Raw genomic sequence first — 18,108 nt, forward strand, 5'->3', positions numbered from 1 at the left:
GTCCTCCACATGTAAGGTACTCGCTGTGTTGTATTAATAATTGAATATTTGTGTATGAAGGACTATTATGGTACACAGATTTTATGTATAGTAACCTTTAAAAATACAGTATTTGGAACCTTTTGTTAAATAGTCTGTATTTTAGGGATAGGTTACGTTACAGATTCTGTATGGATATCGGAGATAAAGGCAATGACACTGTTTATATTAACCACTAACGAAACTAGTTCTCCTAGAAAGTATTAAGTAACCAATTCTCTCAAAATTCTAACTGAAGCAAATACTTCATAAGGTTTATAAGAAGTATATTTAAAAAGAAAAAAATCTTTCTGTTTTGGTTACCGTTGAAATGTTTCCATCCTCATTTCATGTGCTTTCTTCCCCCAACTGTAAAAGTAGTGCAGGCTTTTACAGTAGTCACACCAAACTCTGCAGTCACATTCGTAAATGCTGGCCATTAGATTGTTACTAAAAAATACTGTATTTCTCCCTACATGGGCTAGTCCAACCAAGAACAGAGACAGTCAAAAGCCTTGCATGGTGGCTTAATCTCACAAAATCCATAGTGCAATTTCCTGACACAGGAAGCTATGGTTCCCTCTCAGCTGTAGAGAGCTGATGCTATTTCATACCTAATTGAAAAAAGGAGGCTCTGGTTTTATTGGCTGCCTCAGCAAATTGATGTATGATGTAAGGTTGCTAACTCCTGAGGGATTAACAAGTCCGGGGGATAGACTTGGTTCCAAATGGTTGGAAAACTTGGTTTGTGTGGCCAAGTAGGAAGTATTAGAGGAGGAAGTGTGCTGCTGGATAGGTGTGGCTTAACTGCAGTATCTCATGCTCATTGCTAGCTAGAAATAGCAGAGAATCCAATCCCAAACAATAGCGTAGTGTCTTGAGAATTGGTTATTCTGCTGAAATTACACAGAGTAAATTCAGATGTTTCCTAAAATATTGTCTGTATGAAGTTTGTAAACCACTTCTTTTTTTTCCTCTCTCTGTATTGTAACACAGAATAAGAGTTAAGGAGGATAAGGATTTTGCTTAGAAACCAAATTATTTCTTTGTCATACTCTATCACAGAAGACTGAAGAGGGAGATCTAACCTGTAACCCGAAATGTTAAGGATGGGCTTATACTGTCAAAGACAAAAGCGCAGGAAAAGGAGGTGCTAAACCCATCAAATGAAGAACAACTGAGTACCAGATAAAGTTAGATACATTAAAATGTGCTATTGGAAACTGATGGTGAGTTCAAATACGGCTGCAAACTTAATATGCAGTCATTCTTTTAACATTGGCTTCTAATCTGTAAGGTTGGAGAAAGCAATTTTTCCACCTCTCTTTAATGAAACAGTAGAATTGATGCTGAGAATTAGTCTAATGAGTTTTCTCTCTCTCCTTGATAAATTGCTTGAAATAGTAATAAAAAATAAAATTAGGAGACATATACATGAGTATTGTGATACTGCAGCTACCAATCCACATAGTTTTTGTAAAGAAAAATGATGTCTAATGGTAATTTCTTGAGCTTGTCAGCAAATAGTAGAAGACATCCATTAGATACTATTTATTTCAGCTTATAAAAAAGCTTTTGATGAAGATCTTCACAAGGGACCATTAGAAAAGTAGTTATGGGGTAGGAGCACTTTCAAAAATTAGATAGTGCCTAAGTGATAGAAGAGAAAACCAAAAGTGTATGATCAATGTTCAATGTAGGAAAACACTACAGAAGGGGTATCCAAAAGTCTGAGCGTTGTAGGTGGTGTTTCATGTATATATTAATGAATCCAAGATGGAGGTGAACAACAGTGGTACAGAAACATTTGCAGCTGATGTAGAATCATTCAAGTCAGGGCTGGAGAAGATGGTGGAGGACTCCACAGGGACTTCTTGCAGGGTAGAAGGATGGACAGGTTGGTTGCACAACAAGCGTGGTGTGGACAAATGCTAGGTATTTCACACTGGGCAGAAAAATTGACTTGATGATACTCTGCTCTGTTGTAACTATAATCACTTGGGTTTGGAAAGAAAGAAGGTTTGTGTTTCCTTATGGAAAACTTAATCAAAGTAGGTGGAATGATTCAAACATGAGATTTAGTTGTTGAAAATGGAATAATAAATAATGCTGAAAATACTAGAGTGATGTATGTCAACAGTAAGCCCTTTCCTGTAATACCGAGTTCTGTGTGGGTTATGCTAAAAGACATATGTAGCAGAAATAGAAATAAATCAAGGAGGCAGTGCACAATTTGGCTTTAAAGAGACTTCTATATGAAGAAAAAGCTAAGGGACTGTTTAGAGAAAAGATGAATAATAATGTGTAGTATAAGAAAGGAAGATCCGTTATTCCTTTTTACTTCTTCAGCTATTACACAAACAAGTCATTTCATCAAATGGAAAGGTAACAAATACAAAAGAAAAAATAGGAAACACTTTTATACAACTCATAATTGGCTTTTTGACCGTTTCCCACAGGACTTCCATATCTGAGAAATAACCAAAAAAAAAAAAAAGACTTGTGTTTATATCTGCATTATTTGCTGTAATACAAGATTTTGGAGTTAGGCATGATAAAAGTTCACTTTCACCCAGGCTTTGCAGACTGTGCCTCTAACAGGTAGGACTCTGTAAATGGCTGCAGGCTCTGTCCATCTGACCTGGCCTGCAAAGCCCTGAGCTGCAGCTGGGGGGCCTGGGTAGCTGCACCAGCCAGCTGTGGTCATCAAAGCACACTGCTAGGATAGTACGAGGACATGCTGTGTCTTGGTTAGTGTGGCAAGCTCAGTAGTGCGCTTGCCCATTTCTCTTTTGTGTATTGATTTTTTCTATCTTATAAAATTTGGTTTACTTTATAGTTGAGGCCAATTTACACTTAGGCTGATGTTGTATTAAGTAACGTATACCTCAGAGTTAAAGCCAGCCACCAGAAGATGAGGGCTAGGAATAAACTTGCCTCTCTTGTTATAGGTTGTTTGTCCAGTTTGAATCCTCCCCCTGCTTTGAGACATCCAGGGCAGAATGTAATGGAGAATTTTTTCCTTTGTGAACCACTCTGTCTTATCTGTGTTTGAGGCAGAGTTCTCTCTTAAATTCTGTGATGATTTTTGGAACTCTCAGTTATAATGAAGTTTATTTTTATTACCTGATGCACAACTTTTTAATGTAATTAAACACAAAACTCTGGTAATGTCATGAGCATTTGTTTAGTAACCGATGTGTCATGGCCCACAAATCACTTTACAGTTGTGACCTTTCTAGAGATTGTAGTCATGAAGCTCTGTGTAGTTGCTTTTGTGCCAAAGGACTGTCCTGGCCATATGCACCAGGTTAATTTTCACTACAGTATTGGGGCCTGTCTGAGAAATTTATGGCAAGTTACAAAAAAGGCAAATTACAAGAAAAAGGTAGGTGTTCCTGTCTCCTTTTATTTTTCCAAGCAATTTGTGGTCCTGGAGACACCTGCTGCCATTTTTTTGCTAGCTCAGAATTCATTAGAAAACAGGTTTCACCTGTGACATTCTCACATGTGAGATCTTTGCCCAGATTTTGAACCACATTGCTCTCAAGAAAGGGCAGCAGCTATATGCAAATATCAGGAGAGATGGTTGATGGGATTGGTTGTATAGGGTCAAATGCTGAAAAGATATGTAAGAATTTGATTGTGTTCCTTGAAAAGGTGTCAAAGGAGTATCTCTGATATCTGATGTGGTGGCATTCAGTGTTTCTGTATTTTGACATTTTTCTGTGTATGCTTAATGCATATGTTAACATGCAGAAGTTATCTAATTTATTTTATTTTATTTATTGGACAGGAGTCAGGCACTTCGCAAATTATGGACTGCATTCTCAGTGAATCAAAATATTTAGGTTGCTTGTGAAGTTTGGTCCTTGGCATGGTGTCACTAATTACTTCTACACAACTTTGAAATAATGACAAAAGGAAAATGCATCAACAAAGAAAGAGAAATTAAACTTTTTAAAACAAAACAAAAGCTGTATAAGAAATAGAAACTGTTATTTAAAGGGAAAAGGGGGTGACCAAATGTGCAGTCTGGATTCAGTACAATGTTATATGGCAAGAGAAGAGACACTCAGCTTTGGATCTTCTCCAGGCAGAGGAAAATTTATGATGTAACTTTTCTTTGATAAACATTCCTGAGAAACAAGGTTGTGTTTTAATCTAATGAATGTTTGCTGCAATCCAATGGGGTTTTGTGTCAGCCATAGCTTTTTATATCTCCTTTCTGATTCTTTTATATTCTGAATATACTTTAATTCCCACTGTTAAAGATCTGTCCTGCTTACAAGCTAATTGGCAATGGAAGGTAGTCAACCCTGTACCTGGATTGCATTAGAGCTTTTGCCGCATGTCCCTAGATACTCTGATTTTTCCCCATATTTACGCTTCAGAATACTGTACCAGCATTTTGTGTGTATTTTTCCACAAGGTGCAGTGGCATTCCCAGGGGTCCTCAGCATGCTACCCCAAGCAATGTTTCCAGGCTATAGCTGTCCCATGTAATGAGAGACAAGAAGCAAGAGTTAAGCCTCTGCTGAACTAGCAGTAACAACAAGCCATTGGTCTGTTTTATCCTGTAGCTATGTATTTATTTCTCTATAATAGTGGCTGAATCTTCTGTTTGGAATCTGTCTTTTGGAAGCAGGAATTCATCTTTTTACTTTGGAAAAAGACCCAAATAACATTAGTTTTGCTTTTACCCCAAAGTGGCAAATTACTGATAAAACTGCATCAGAGCGCCGTTAAAATATATGAATGGTGGTAGTATGCTTTTGTAACTTTGTAAATGCAACCTAACTCTACATACTCCCTGGTTACTGTTTCAGTGTTGCAAGGTGTGAAATAGCAACATGTTTTATAACTCCTTTTCTTACAGAGATGCATATAATGTCATTAGAATCATTGCTTCATTTACAATTTGATCTTCCCAGTGACATGTATAGCAAGTTAAATATCAGTACAGTGCATTTAATAAATACTAAATTGTATTTGCTTTATCATAGATTGTATATATAATATAGGGAACTTGCATGTGTGGCAGAGAGGAAAGGGAATATATTTATAAATTTGTTGTGAGTTTTAAAAATGAACATTTCAGTATCCATATGTTTTGAAACATATTTTCTATACAGTGTTTAAAGGAATTCTTATGATTATACAGGGTAAAAAGGAATAAAACAGGTAAGTAATTTATAGAACGTAAGAATATTACCATTTCTGGGCTCTTCGTCTATTTACAATTACACTCTGAATTGTAGACTGGTTTGGATAGAGGGTATTTCTTACACAAGACCTAATTCTTCACTGTTCTTCCAGTTCAAAGTGAGCAGAAAATATTAATGTTTATTTGGAATTATTTTATAGTCTTACTTTTCTTTCTGGTCCAAGTATATAAAATGAAGGGCAATCATGAATTGAGATCTACATGTTTGTATCATGCCCACCACAGAAGCGCTCAAGCTGAAGGTGGCTGCTAGCCCTATGGAAAAAGTTTCATAAATTATCAAAACAGCACTAAAAGACAACCACTTCTAGTGTAAAGAGGCAGACAGTAGATGTGCAGCTGTGGGCTTGGAAAATTTTGATCGCAAACACCAGAGTAAAGCTCAGGATCACAAAAAGAAATCTGGAATGCCTTCACAAAATGTGTAGGACTAGGTGCCATGGATTATTCCAAAACACCTTTGTACTTTAAGTTACACGGTGCTTGTTTTATATCAGACAGTCAATCAATGGAAGTAAATCTGTTTTAAATCCAGTGTCCTTGGTGCACAGGTTAGTAATAGCATAATACAGTGGGAAGAACAGTCAGATTAGAAATACTGAGCCAAAATATGATGACTCTAACCCTATTCAGTGGTTTAAAAAAAGAGACAGGATAGTTATTGGGAAAGGGACAAGAATGGAGTGATAAAACCTGCAAGAATTCTGTTGAGAGACACTTGCACAAGTCCCTTGGATTAAGCAGGAAGATCTCTATTAGTTTCAGTGCACTTTGAATCACACTCAACAATTATTATCTACATTTATAAATAGATCAAAGTTGTATTAGTAGGATACTTAGGCTCAGAAGCTCGTGTTTGGCTATAAAACTTAGGCTGCCTGTTCAAAAGAGGCTTGGGGTCTACCAACTCCTTCTCCGCACATACAAGGGAAAAAGGGAATAATTTCCATCTGAGGCAAATTGGTTATCTATAAGAGCTGAGTTAAGTTCCTTGTCCAGTATATTGTGGGCAGGTATTTACATTTTCCTAACAGTCATTAGAAATGACACTGAGAAGGAACATCCTTGTTGGCATTGTCATCCAAGAGGCTGAAGATTGGGTGGGCACTGATAATAAACAGGCCTGTCACTCAGAAAGTAATCATCCTGATGAGGATGGAGGCAGAATAGGGAGACTCTATGTAAGGTGAGGCTTTTGGTCTCCTAGCAGGGCAGTACATTTTCCGTGAGAAAAAAGAAGTGCTCAGAAAATAACATAGAAAAAAATACTTAGAGCAACAGGTTCCCATAGTAGTAATATTTTATTCTTATAAATAAATATAATATTTATAAACATATAAATATAAAATTATTAAAAAAATTTATTCTTATATTTCTTTTAATGAGAAACTGCAAATTTGAAATCTAGTTTGTTTCTTAAACCATTTCAAGCACAGCTCCTATCCATGGACATGCCCATCTCTTTGTGATTTTACAAACAAACTGTCTGTTTTTTTTTATTTTTTTCCCCTCAAGTTGCTTCTGTGCAGACCAAGTCTACTCAAACAGACAGTAAAAGGACCTTGCTAGCTAACTGACAGTATAGAGAAATAATGAAGCAGACTGTACACAAAATAAAGAAACTGGAAAAAAAAAAAAGATCAGAAATTTGTCCCTGATTTCTCTCATTTTCACAATTAGAAGTTTTTTGGTTTGGTTTTTTTTTTCCCCACAGGAGGATATATTTAAATTTTAATTTTGTTTGCATTTATATATACTATTTTTTCCTAAAAAAAAAAATTATATTAGTTTAATTGATATGTATATTAATTTTGAGATTCCTTTACCCTGGTGGATGTGGAATGGACAGAATCAAAATGTGCTGACTTGATTTTAAAAATTGATTAGGATCTCTACTGTAAGGTTTAGTGACCCTTGGGGAAATTTGAATTCAAATTTTAGCTGAAGGTTTGGATTTCTCCTTTAGAGTAGTGTCAATTCACTTTTACAGGGAGGGTTGCAGATGATAGGTTAGTGCTGAAATTCCACTTAAATAGCTGCTAAATTAGGGCTTCCCATTTGGAAATGAGATGGTTTTATTCTTCCTTGAAGAAATTCAGTAAATTGAAAAACTCTAAATAGCACAGGAATTGCAGTTCTCCAGACTGCCTTCTCCTTCTCAGATTTTGCTATGCTATATTCAGCACTCAGTTTTGCCAACACCAAACATGCCTGATGTGACAATACATTTGTTAAAAAAAAAAAAAAAAAAAAAAGAAAGCATAAATTAGTTATATTTCTAAGAGTTAACTTCTCCTCTTGACACATGTACTTAATTCCCATTAATGGAAATGGCAGTTAGGCATGCACACTGAAAGGAAAAATCTGTTCCTAAGCATATGATCCAAACTGCATTGTAGCTAAACATTTCCATACTCTGAAGTAAGCGCTCATTATTTGCAAGTTATTCTTCAGAGTAAATGCATCAACCCCACTCCATTCTCCCTCCATTCTCTCTCAATCTGTTCCAAAACATCCTTTCTTAGAAACTTTACAGATTCTTTTTAATGCTGTAGTTGTTTTGGATACATGCCTTAAAAAGAAAGGGTCTTCAGCATTTTGCATATTTTCTGTGAGAATTTTCCAGTAAATCATTCTGTGGTATATCTTACATTTCCTTGGACTTTGTAGGTCTCTATTATTAAACCTTACAGTGGAAACAACAAAACCCAAAAAGCTCACTTTTTTCCAGCACTTCCTTCACTTACTGTATCGTAGCATCTGCCAAAGGCACTAGGCTGAAGTGTTGTTATTTAATGATTTTTTTAGAACTTTTTTTGTTTAAAGTTTTCTTTCTGCCAATATGCTTGTGTAAAAAAACTATGGATGAGATAGATCTAATATTTCAGAGTTATGGTATTTTTAACTTGAGCAGTGTGGTTAATTGATTTTTTTTTGATTCATCTCTTGAACTGGAGAACCACAATAGCAACAAAAATTCATCTAAGTGTAGAAATTTGTGTAAAAGTTTATAATTTGAATTATTTCCCTCATCTAAATGAAGGTCGTAGACTTGTGTTTAATTCAACAAAAATTGTCTTTTTTTACCTGGACCTTTTTGTGTTGGGCACCTTTAAGGGAAGCAAAGCAAGAGAAATGAAGATTCACTAAACTACTGTGAGAAAAAAAGATTAATTTTCTCATTGGTTGAAGATATTTGAACTTATATATCCAGAATTCTGAATTCGAGAAGACAACTGGGCATAGATTTGCTTTGCAAGCGAATTTTCTAACTACTGACCTGCTCGGTAAAAAGGGGCATCAGGACTTGCTATTACCAGTGAAAAGTTTCAGGACAAGGTAGAACTTTGTATGTTAAAAATTGGATAGTTGTATGTTACATACATTTTCTTATTTCTCAGTCAACGTTCATTTATCCAAATTCCTTAGTTTTTCTACTTTCTGATAAGATAGCAACCTTTGTTATATGTCTTTGCCATTTCTAAAAAGCAAGTTCTTAAAGTTAAGGCAATATGATTTGTAGGAAGATTTCAAAGATTCTCTAAAACCATTTGTTCGGCCTTCTTTTTTTTCCCTCTTGCAATTGCAGTTCGACATACTTACGAGAACATAATTTTATAGCTAGAAATACAATGGTAACAGGAACAGGTTTTTTTTTTCTGCTTTTGGACCTAACTCGGTTTCCTCCCACGGAGGCGGGGGGAGGGAGCTCAGTAGTTGCAGAAAGCATAAGATGAAGGAAACCAGGAAGAAGGGTAGGTAGCTTAGCAGAAAGTGTAATGGGGTAAGTGTTATAAGCTAAGGTAAGGAGAAGAAAAAAAAAAATGGGTTCAGGTCAGAAGCATTCAGAGGAATGGTCTCTGCTTCCTTTCTGCCATTTCCTCTCTCCTTCTCAGCTCCCCCTCTTGCTCAGTTATCTTTCAGATTTCTCCCCTGCACATTTCTTTGCTTTTTTCCTTTTATTATGGCTCTTTCTATGTTTTCTAATCTAGCCAAAGTCCTTTTCCGTACTTCCTGATATTGATGGTGATTGTCCTTGTTTGTAATCGTAGTAGCTGAGAGCCAGCCAAGAGGGAGCCCCATTGTGTCATTGCATGACACAGACTTGGAGGAGAACATCATCGTTGTCCTGAAGATCTTACAGCTCACGTAGGAAATGACATAGGAAGGGGAACATATATGTGAACAGAGCATGGAAGGACATGGTAGAAAAAGGGCAGTTGCAGGGCGGAGGTGAGAGGAAAAAGGACTGTGAGGTTACGTGGCTGAATGGCGCTAATATGCAGACAAAATATGATAGTCATGTTGTGCCAAAACTGTTGACAATTCTTGGAATAAGAGGACATCTTCATTTTTCCCTAGCTGGGATTTCTGACTAGCTTCTCTTTGCAGACTTCTGCCGAGGCAGTATGTGAGGAAGCAGAGGAAGTGAAGTGAAAAGTGGCAGAGAGGAACAGCATCGTGGAAGTACTGAGGGGCAACGGTGCATCAAAGGGAAAAAGAAAGCCCAAGAAAAAGGGGGCTCACAAATGTTGAAACATGTGAATAAATCTCTGAGGTGTGTTTTAACCAAACAATTAGACGTAAAAATCATGCCTTTGTAGAAAAAACAGCTAAAATATACTGTTGGACAACGGGGAAGAACATGTTTCAGCAGTGTAAGGACTCTTGCCAACTGCAGGGCGCATGAGATCTTTGTTTCTCATCCTTTTACTGCAGTTGGCTAACTGTGTCGGTGTGGGCAAGCTACTTAACCTGTCTGCATCTTAGTTTTCTTATTTGAGGCCAAATTCTCCCACTAAGTAGCCCCCTACTCCACACAGATTTGCTGATTTGAATAGAGCCCCTGTGGAGTGAGATACTTTTCAATACAAATAAAGTTTTGGAATAGGCCCTAATTATATTTATTACCTGCAGAGGAGTAATGTGAGACTTAACATGGTTTGAGACCCTCAGCTGAAAGAAAGTATTTGGAATTGTTCTTTTCAATCATCTGCTGCCTTTTCAATGTCTACTTCATAACTACCCTAAAAGGGCTGGCTACTAAACAAGAAATAAAAAAATCCTTGTACATATTAACTAGGTTTGTCAGTCTGCTGTGAATGAACCTCTGTGGAAAATATGATGTGCCGGGGGCTACTGAAGGAAACCAGTTTACCCTGCCCCACAGCGAGGAGCCATTAGGTCTACCTCATGCCAGAAGTTGACAGATTCTGCGTGACTTTGCTCCGAGCACTGGGATAAGGCAGGCTGCAGAGACAGTCTTCGCGGATAGTCTTTTACAAACGATAACGAAGGTGCCTTTGCAAACTTAGCTGCAGTGTTTTGTTTCGTGAATGGTGTAGTGCTCTTTTGGGACGGCATGTGTAACTTGCAAGTGGCTTTGCTATTTGTGATTAAAACGATCATCCTGGAGCGCTAGCTGATAATGCCTTTATGCCACACAGGACTGACTGGCCGCTGTGTGAGCCTGCTGTTTTATATGTGCGTTGAGAGTAAATAGAAACAAATTAAACAGCATAGCTGTTGGATATTAATAAAAATAATAAGCTTTTCTTTTTGGATTTTTTTTTAAGCCAGTGGGCATGAAAATGTTGAGCGTTTTATGGCTGCTCTGTTTCGGTATGTGTGCGTGCACTTGTGCGTATTTTAAAAAGTAAACTTGCTTTCTCTGTGTGACTGGGAGGTGGGGGTAAGCGGGGAAGCGAGGGGTCAGTGGACCTAATCAGTCTGTGGTGGGGTCAAAACCTCATGGTTTTTAAAGGGCCTTAATGTTATCCAGCTGCAAATTAAAAAAAGAAAAAGGAGAGAAAGGAATTAGGGCTGGGGAGCTGGAAAGAATGGAGTATAGATATGTGCTTGTGTGTGGGTGTGTGCATGTGTGTGTTAAAGAACAGGCAGACTTAGTTTTTCCTTTTTTTTTCCCCCCCTTCTTTTTTCTCTTCTCCACCCCCCCCCCCCCCCCCCCGCCTTCCTAATGCGAGTTCGGTGCCAGGCTGGACATTGGCCGTGCAGACTATTGAGCCATTGTCTGCTCCGCTTCCAGAGTAGCCCCCAGTTAATCGCTGGGGCTTTGAAGGGAATTTCCTCGTGGGATTCTCCACAGCAGACCTAATCCAGTGACCTGCCCTGGCGACAATGGCAGGCTCCCCGCAGCCGCTGCCCCCCCGGCTCCGCTGCGGCGGCGGGGCGGGCTCTGCGCTGTCGCCTTTTGTGCAGCCTGAGCCCTCCCAGTAGGGGTGGAGAGCGGGTCTCCCCCGGCTGCCGCGGCGTGCCCGCGGTGCGGGGGGGCTCACGCCGCCTGCCCGCGCCCTGCCCGCGCCGCCGGACCAGCTGCTGCAGTGCACCGGCCCCGGTGCGGCGGGCGTGCGTGTGCGAGCGCGGGCGTGGGTGCGCCCTGCCGCTGCGTGTCAAAGGTCCATTACCTGGTTGCCTCCCTCGCCCGCCAGATCGCTGTCCCGGTAATTGGGACCGCTGCGGAGGCGGTGCGCTGCCAGCCAGCGCGGGGGGCTCCCGGACCTCTCCCGCGGTCTGTCCACCTTGTCATCTGCGGCTGTCTGCGCAGAGGAAATTAAAGAGATCCACAGCTGAGGGGGCTCCTTTTGCTTGCTCAGAGAACAGGGGGAGGGATTATTAAAAAAGGAAAAAAAGCCCTAGAAGACAAACCGAAAGTTTATTTTTGTTGTTATTTGTGTGTGTGCGTATGTATGTGTGCGAGCGCGGGGTGTGTGTGTGCGCGCACGCTGTTTTGGCATGTGGATACCTTTTCCCTTCCACACAACAGGGCTGTTTGATGGAGTTTGGAGCTGAGGAAAGTTTGGTTTTGTTGCCAGGACGGTTCGCAGCACTTTGTGGAAAGCAAGAGCTAACAGTGAGACCGACAGAGTGAGTGACAAGTTGTTTACAGGTTTCCTTGAAGGGGCCTCTGCTATATTTCAATCTGTCAAAGTTGCTTTTCTTCCCTCAGAACAATGCCTGATTGTTGTGTTTTTTTTTTTTTTTCTCAAAGAGAGAGAAAGAGGGAGAGAAAGAGAGAGAGAGACTAAAAAAGGGGGGGGGAGAGAAAGGAATGAAAATTCTTTCGAGTACAAATGCCTTTGGTAACATTTTTATGTGTCTAATCTTTTCTCCCCTATTTCAACTCTGAGAGAGTTGATAACTGTTTCAATTTAATCAGTCTGCTCTTGTTTTAGCTTCTTTCTCCACTGATCTTCCTCAGCGCAGGGGATTTGCTCCTGGTTTGCTCGGTTTAGGTGGATTGTTGGGCTTTCGCTCCCCCCCCCCTTTATTTTTTTCGTTTTTTGGGCATTAAATGAGTTGACTTTTCCCATTTTGTGGTGACTGGAGAACAGAATTAAAAGGAAAGGACAGGCACCCTGAGGTTGTCTAGTGCCTTGCAGCCGCAGCACGCTGCTCCGCTGTGGGGGGAGCTTTATAAACAGTCTGCTGCGAAGTGTGCTACCCCTTTAAGAGACTGGTCAAGGAGTCCTAGCTCAGAGAGAGAGCGAGCCAGGGAGAGAAAGAGAGAGAGAGAGAGAGAGAGAGAGAGAAAATCAATCGGTTTAGAAGGTTTGGACTCACTTGACAGGTTCAGTTGGAGGCGATCATAGGTGGCTGCTGTGACAAAGGGAAATTGTGCTTTTCCAGCATGCTAACTGACCCTGATTTACCTCAGGAGTTTGAAAGGTGAGTCGAGTTGGGAGTGTGTGTGTATGTGTATGTGTGTGTGTGGGGGGGGGGCGGGGGGGGGGGAGGGTTGTGTTTTGTTTTGTTTTTTGTTTTGTTTTTCCCCCCTCCCCGTGTTTCTTTTTGGTTTTGTGTGGGTTTTTTTTTTTGCGGGTTTTGAGTACGCGTGTTTGCGCGCGCGCGTGTGCGTGAGCCGATGTCCGCGGTGCACGCAGACACACAGACAGACACACGCAGGGGCGCGCAACTCCGGCCCTCGGCGGGGAGATGCTCTGCCCCCCTCCCCCTCCCCCCCCGCGGAGCGTTACCTTGGCTATTCAAATCGCGTGTCAGTTAGCCGGCCGCGCGCGGGTGGGGGTGGGGCGGGGGATCCCTCCGTGCCTCCGCCGGCGCCCCGCCGCGCCGGTGATGCTCCCCCGGTGCCGAGCTTTGTTCAGCTCCCGGGTGGAGGAGATCTTCGCGGAGGCTATCGTGCCCCTATCTTTTCCGCTCGCCTCCTTCCCCCCCACCAGCCCCTTCCCTGGATCAGCCCGCTAAAGCACAGGAGGCGATGCTGGGTGCGGAGCGCCTTCATTGTCAGCATCTCCCTGTCCTCGGAGAGCGATTTCCAGGGTGACAGAAGATGTCTGGTGGCGGGGGAAGCGGTGGGTTTAACTTCCAATTCGATCCTTCTGTAAAACTTTGGAAGGCGCTCGGTAAAGCACATGACCTTTTGTTGATCTAGTACAAGTGATTATTTTTAGGCGAGTTAACATCCCAGCCCTCCATCAAGAGAACATCATTTTGGCTTCGGAAAAGTGAAACTCTTGGTTCTAAGTTTGAGCTGTTGCCTCGCTCGCTAAGTGTCAAAAGCGGGATTTTGGTTTGTGACGTATATATGTTCATCTCCCTCTTCCTGAGGCAGGAGCCTTGCGTGTTTGGAATTGAGTTTTTTCTGTCACTGGCAAGGGCTAGTGACCTCCAAGAGTTTTGTCCTTCTTTCATACAGAATCTAGCGTTTCTAAAATGTTTCGAAGCGTTTTCTCGGACGTTCGTACACGCATCCATTGATGATCCAGCATCCTTTCCCTCCTTTAAATGGTTTTTAAGCTTTATTAATAGTCCCTTGTTTAGCTGCAATAAACAATTGAAACTTTTCATTTTGAAGTGGTAAATAAAAGAATGCCAGGATGCGTGTTACTTAGGTTTTTTTTCATTTTCATGAAAGCTACCTCCTGTATAAACATTTGGTTGTATCTGACTATGCAATACAAGCTAGGTGCTAGACCAGCTGGTTAAAAATATGCTAAGTCAAGCTGTTCATCGTTCAAACCTACTGCATTTGATAGTAAAGGCATACAAAAGAAGGCAAGATAGAAACATTTTAAGTGGGCTGAGAAACACGCTTGCAGAGAAAGGACAGGAAAGAATGCTTGGATTAAAAGATCGGAGAAAAATAAAATTGGGAAATGCGGAAAAGAACTATTTTAACGCTTTCAGTCCTCCTTCTGCAACTAAGCACTTCCTTAGTAAAGTGGAATTGGCATTGTCAAACTGTTCCAGGGTCTTATTTAATACAGTTAGTTTTCCAGACTTGCTTAGAATACTTGGCATTTTTCTTTGGTTTTGTTATTATTACAATAATAGGAAAAAAAATGTTTTTGTTCACATGTATTGTATTAAGTTAGCTCAACTACCTGAGGAAACTGTTACTGTTTCTGGTGTTGAACCTGATCTAACATCACAATAATATAGCTGTCTTGTTCATAAAATTAATGGATTAAAGTGTTTCATTTTCTTCATCAAGATTATATATAAAAATTTGAAAGCAAGCTGTTTAGATTATTCTTTGAACTTTGTGATGAGCAGAATACTTATAAAGTCTGTTAAGCAGAATGGAAGCCCTTTCATTTTTCTGTTGATGGACTTCCTTTATCTCTGAAGTCTCTCTGCACTATATATATATTTAGATAAATTTTATATCTAAATAAAACATTTTGGGCAAAACATGTTTCCTAGAAATAAAAAGAGCTTTTCTGCTCTCTTTTTTTTCTGGGCATACATTTCATTTTCAGAGATTGCAAAGCTTTGCTCTCATAAACATTCTAGTTAAATAATCAATAAACTGCTCTCCTTTTGCTATGCAGATAATAGTAAGCAGTACAAATGGGAAGCAATAAAAATGAACCTCGGGATATATATTACATATATATTTTTACAATTTTTCCTCTGCAGTTGAAATTGGTAATACAAACCAATATCTCTGTTAATCATTACCATTTGTTTACATTGCATGTGTTTGACTATAGTTACACACACATACACAGAGTAGATACTGTCCATGTAATATATTTGTATTTATCAAAAGACAGGCATGAGGACACACTTTCTCTCACACAGATGCACAGATACACACATGGTTGCAGGGTTCGCATGTGTATATAGGCACAATGTATAGAAGGTTGCTTTTTAGACTTTTATAGCAGGATATTTTCTTGGATTCTCAACAAGCGCAGTGCTTGGAGCACATTTCTGCACTCGCTGGGGTCCCGCATGTCATATCTGCATGACCAACTTTTAATTTTGTTATTAATAGCAATCTCCCATTATTCCCTTTTAAACTTGAATAGCAAATTGCAAGGAGGTAAAGATTTATCAAGCAAAGTTGTTTGCCGTTCAGATCTCAAGAGTGTTTGTATTTATCTCAGACGGTTATTCTTCTTTCTGTCATCTTTCCCGTGATGTTTCACTGTATCCTAGTAAACTGCGAACAGTTCAGAAACTTTGAGTCACCCCAACTTTCTAAAGACACAAGGGATCTGAATCAAGGGGGGCTTCTCTTGTTTGTCTGTGGTCATTATCATGGGCATTTGTGATACACACTTAGAATGAAAATGATCCTCAGTATCACACAAATAAACATTCATTAATTCATTCAGCATCAGTAGTAGATTGCACTAGGTTTTGTGAATTAGCATGTATAATTATCATACCAAAAATGTGAGGGTTTTTGTGCTTTCTCGGGAAGTTGCTTGCACTTTATTTCTGTTTGTGGCGGTTCAATTGTTTTATTGAGAGGAGCATCAGAACGCACATACTGCGGGGCATGATGTTTGAAGAAGGGTTGTATGAAGGAATTGTAACTGGAGTCTGTTTCATTTGTTACAAAGGAAAGGATAGCTTTGGGATGTACTTTGGAATGTACCTGTGGCACTCTGAATTGGTTTTGAAGGTCTCAGACAGAATAACTTTTTTTTTTTTTTCCAGACAGGGAAGATTATGCTTATATATATTTAAATATAACAAGAATGACCACAATAGAAAGAAAGTTTACTTCTTTGAGGAAAAGGTAGAGATAATGCGGCCAGAACTATCGCAGAAAGCTACAAAATTTACAGAATGATAAGATCTCAGAAATGCCCAACATAAAGTTTTAATGTCTTAATAAAACCTGGTAAATGAAAAATAGATAAAGTGACTGCTTAACAATGTCCCCAGTGTATGGAATGTTCTTAAACCCAAATTAATTACTGCATATTTACATTTCTCTGTAGACTGAGAGAGGCTAAGCTAGCCATCAGGACAGAATGACATCTTTTTTTCTTTCTCTTTCTCTTTCTCTCTCTCTCTTTTTTATGTGCCAGTTGAAGGTAAAAGAAGTATGCAGTGTTTGTGGAAGAAGGAAGGATAGGCTAGTGTTTCCATAGGAAAAAAGGAAGAGCTAGAAAAGACAAAAAGCATAGGTAGGAGCAGTGGGCATGGGGACAGTAGAACAAGTTTAACATTTACAGTCATCGTTTCTGTGCACTAGAAAAATTCTGTGAGCTCGTGAATAGCTTATAGAAAAGAAAGGCTCAAGGATGTAAAGCAAGGCTCTGCTTGGAGGAAAAAAATATACATAGCTGCTTCACTGCTGCACTGCACGAGTCATTTCAGACTCCCACTGAATTTATTTTGGGGTTGTACCAACACTGTCAAATGGAGAAATCATTTTCCTAAAAGGAAACTTTGCGTATTCCTAAGTGCTTTTCTTAGCTAAAGTTACCCTAAAAGCTCTCCTCTTCTGCTGCGTTTGCCGAGAATTTTGGAGAAAGAGTAACACCTTTATATTAGCCGGCTTGCTCAGAATGATGTCCCACTCTCCTAAAATCTACCTGTAGCAGTAAGAAGAATGATTATTCCTTCATTTAAAAGAAAATGATGAGATTGCTTTAATATTGGGGCTGAACAGCATTTACATTCCACTGACATGTTTTCAGAAAATGACTTTATTGCTTACATATTTAGGACTAGGAGTTAGGGATCAGAACAATGAATACAGTTCCAGTTAAAAGTTTCAGATAGTGATTCCTTGCTGCGACAAAAATTGACACGTTTTTATTTGTCTGAGATGAGGCTGGAGGAATTAATACATTTGCAGACTACTCATTAATGTCCTGTGTGTGCTGATTTAATTTGTTGTGCTTATGCTTAGTGAGGAAGAAGTTGACTGTTACAGATTATAGATTTTAATGAACGTCTCAATAATTTACCAGTTGCTGAAATTGTGAACTAGACTTGGAACGCAAAAGCACAAATGAGAGAACTGATGAGTGACACATCAGACTGCACAATTCGACTGTTGTGTTCATTGCATTTGAATCAAATCAGGAGTTTGGCATTACTAGATTCTGGGTGGCTGGCTCATCATATGCATTCAAGGAGTTAATTAAAACACACACAAACACATACACACACTCTCCCACCAAGCATCTTGCGATGTTTATGTGCATAGTGTGTTTGATTGGTACCTTTAGATAGGAAAGAAATTGTTTTTGCTTCTCTTGTTGTCCAGAGATCTTAAATATATAACTAGTTTACAAAATATTTACTACTTCTCAGAGAGCTTTTAACGAGCATTTATGGCTTTATCATGTAAGAGGTATGTAGTATCTGATTGAGTGACTTAGATGTGAAGCTCCCTGATAGGCTAGGCTTACATATCTGTGTAATGTGATATATCTGTATAATATATACTTTTACAATATCTATACAGGAGAAAGAATATCTTTAAAGGTAGATTTATAGCTTCATTGCATGCTCTTTCATGCTGCACTCAAAAAAAACCCCCAAACAACTGTTAATGTTGAATAGTATATCTGCAAGTTTGTGTGTCAGATACCTTTGCCTCCACAACTCTTTCAGAAGGGAGATTGACA

The 18,108-nt window shown here is 39.5% G+C and overlaps 1 protein-coding gene across 12 annotated transcripts in view; it reads left to right on the forward strand.

The window, feature by feature from the left end:
- Window positions 1–18,108, forward strand: part of SOX5 (SRY-box transcription factor 5) — a 651,412-nt gene that overhangs the window by 341,492 nt on the left and 291,812 nt on the right. For 3 of the 12 annotated variants that reach the window (XM_064515960.1, XM_064515950.1, XM_064515964.1), the window contains exon 1: window positions 12,576–12,931. The exons of 2 other annotated variants lie outside the window; for them this stretch is intronic. In XM_064515960.1, coding sequence (XP_064372030.1) covers window positions 12,894–12,931 — 38 coding nt within the window. In that variant the 5' untranslated portion in view covers window positions 12,576–12,893. Of the gene's footprint in view, window positions 1–12,569; window positions 12,932–18,108 lie in introns of those variants that run through there. 7 more of the 12 variants (XM_064515914.1, XM_064515957.1, XM_064515925.1 and 4 more) reach the window with 4 other exon arrangements.

The sequence above is a fragment of the Dromaius novaehollandiae genome, chromosome 1 (assembly GCF_036370855.1).
Source record: "Dromaius novaehollandiae isolate bDroNov1 chromosome 1, bDroNov1.hap1, whole genome shotgun sequence".
NCBI lineage: Eukaryota > Metazoa > Chordata > Aves > Casuariiformes > Dromaiidae > Dromaius > Dromaius novaehollandiae.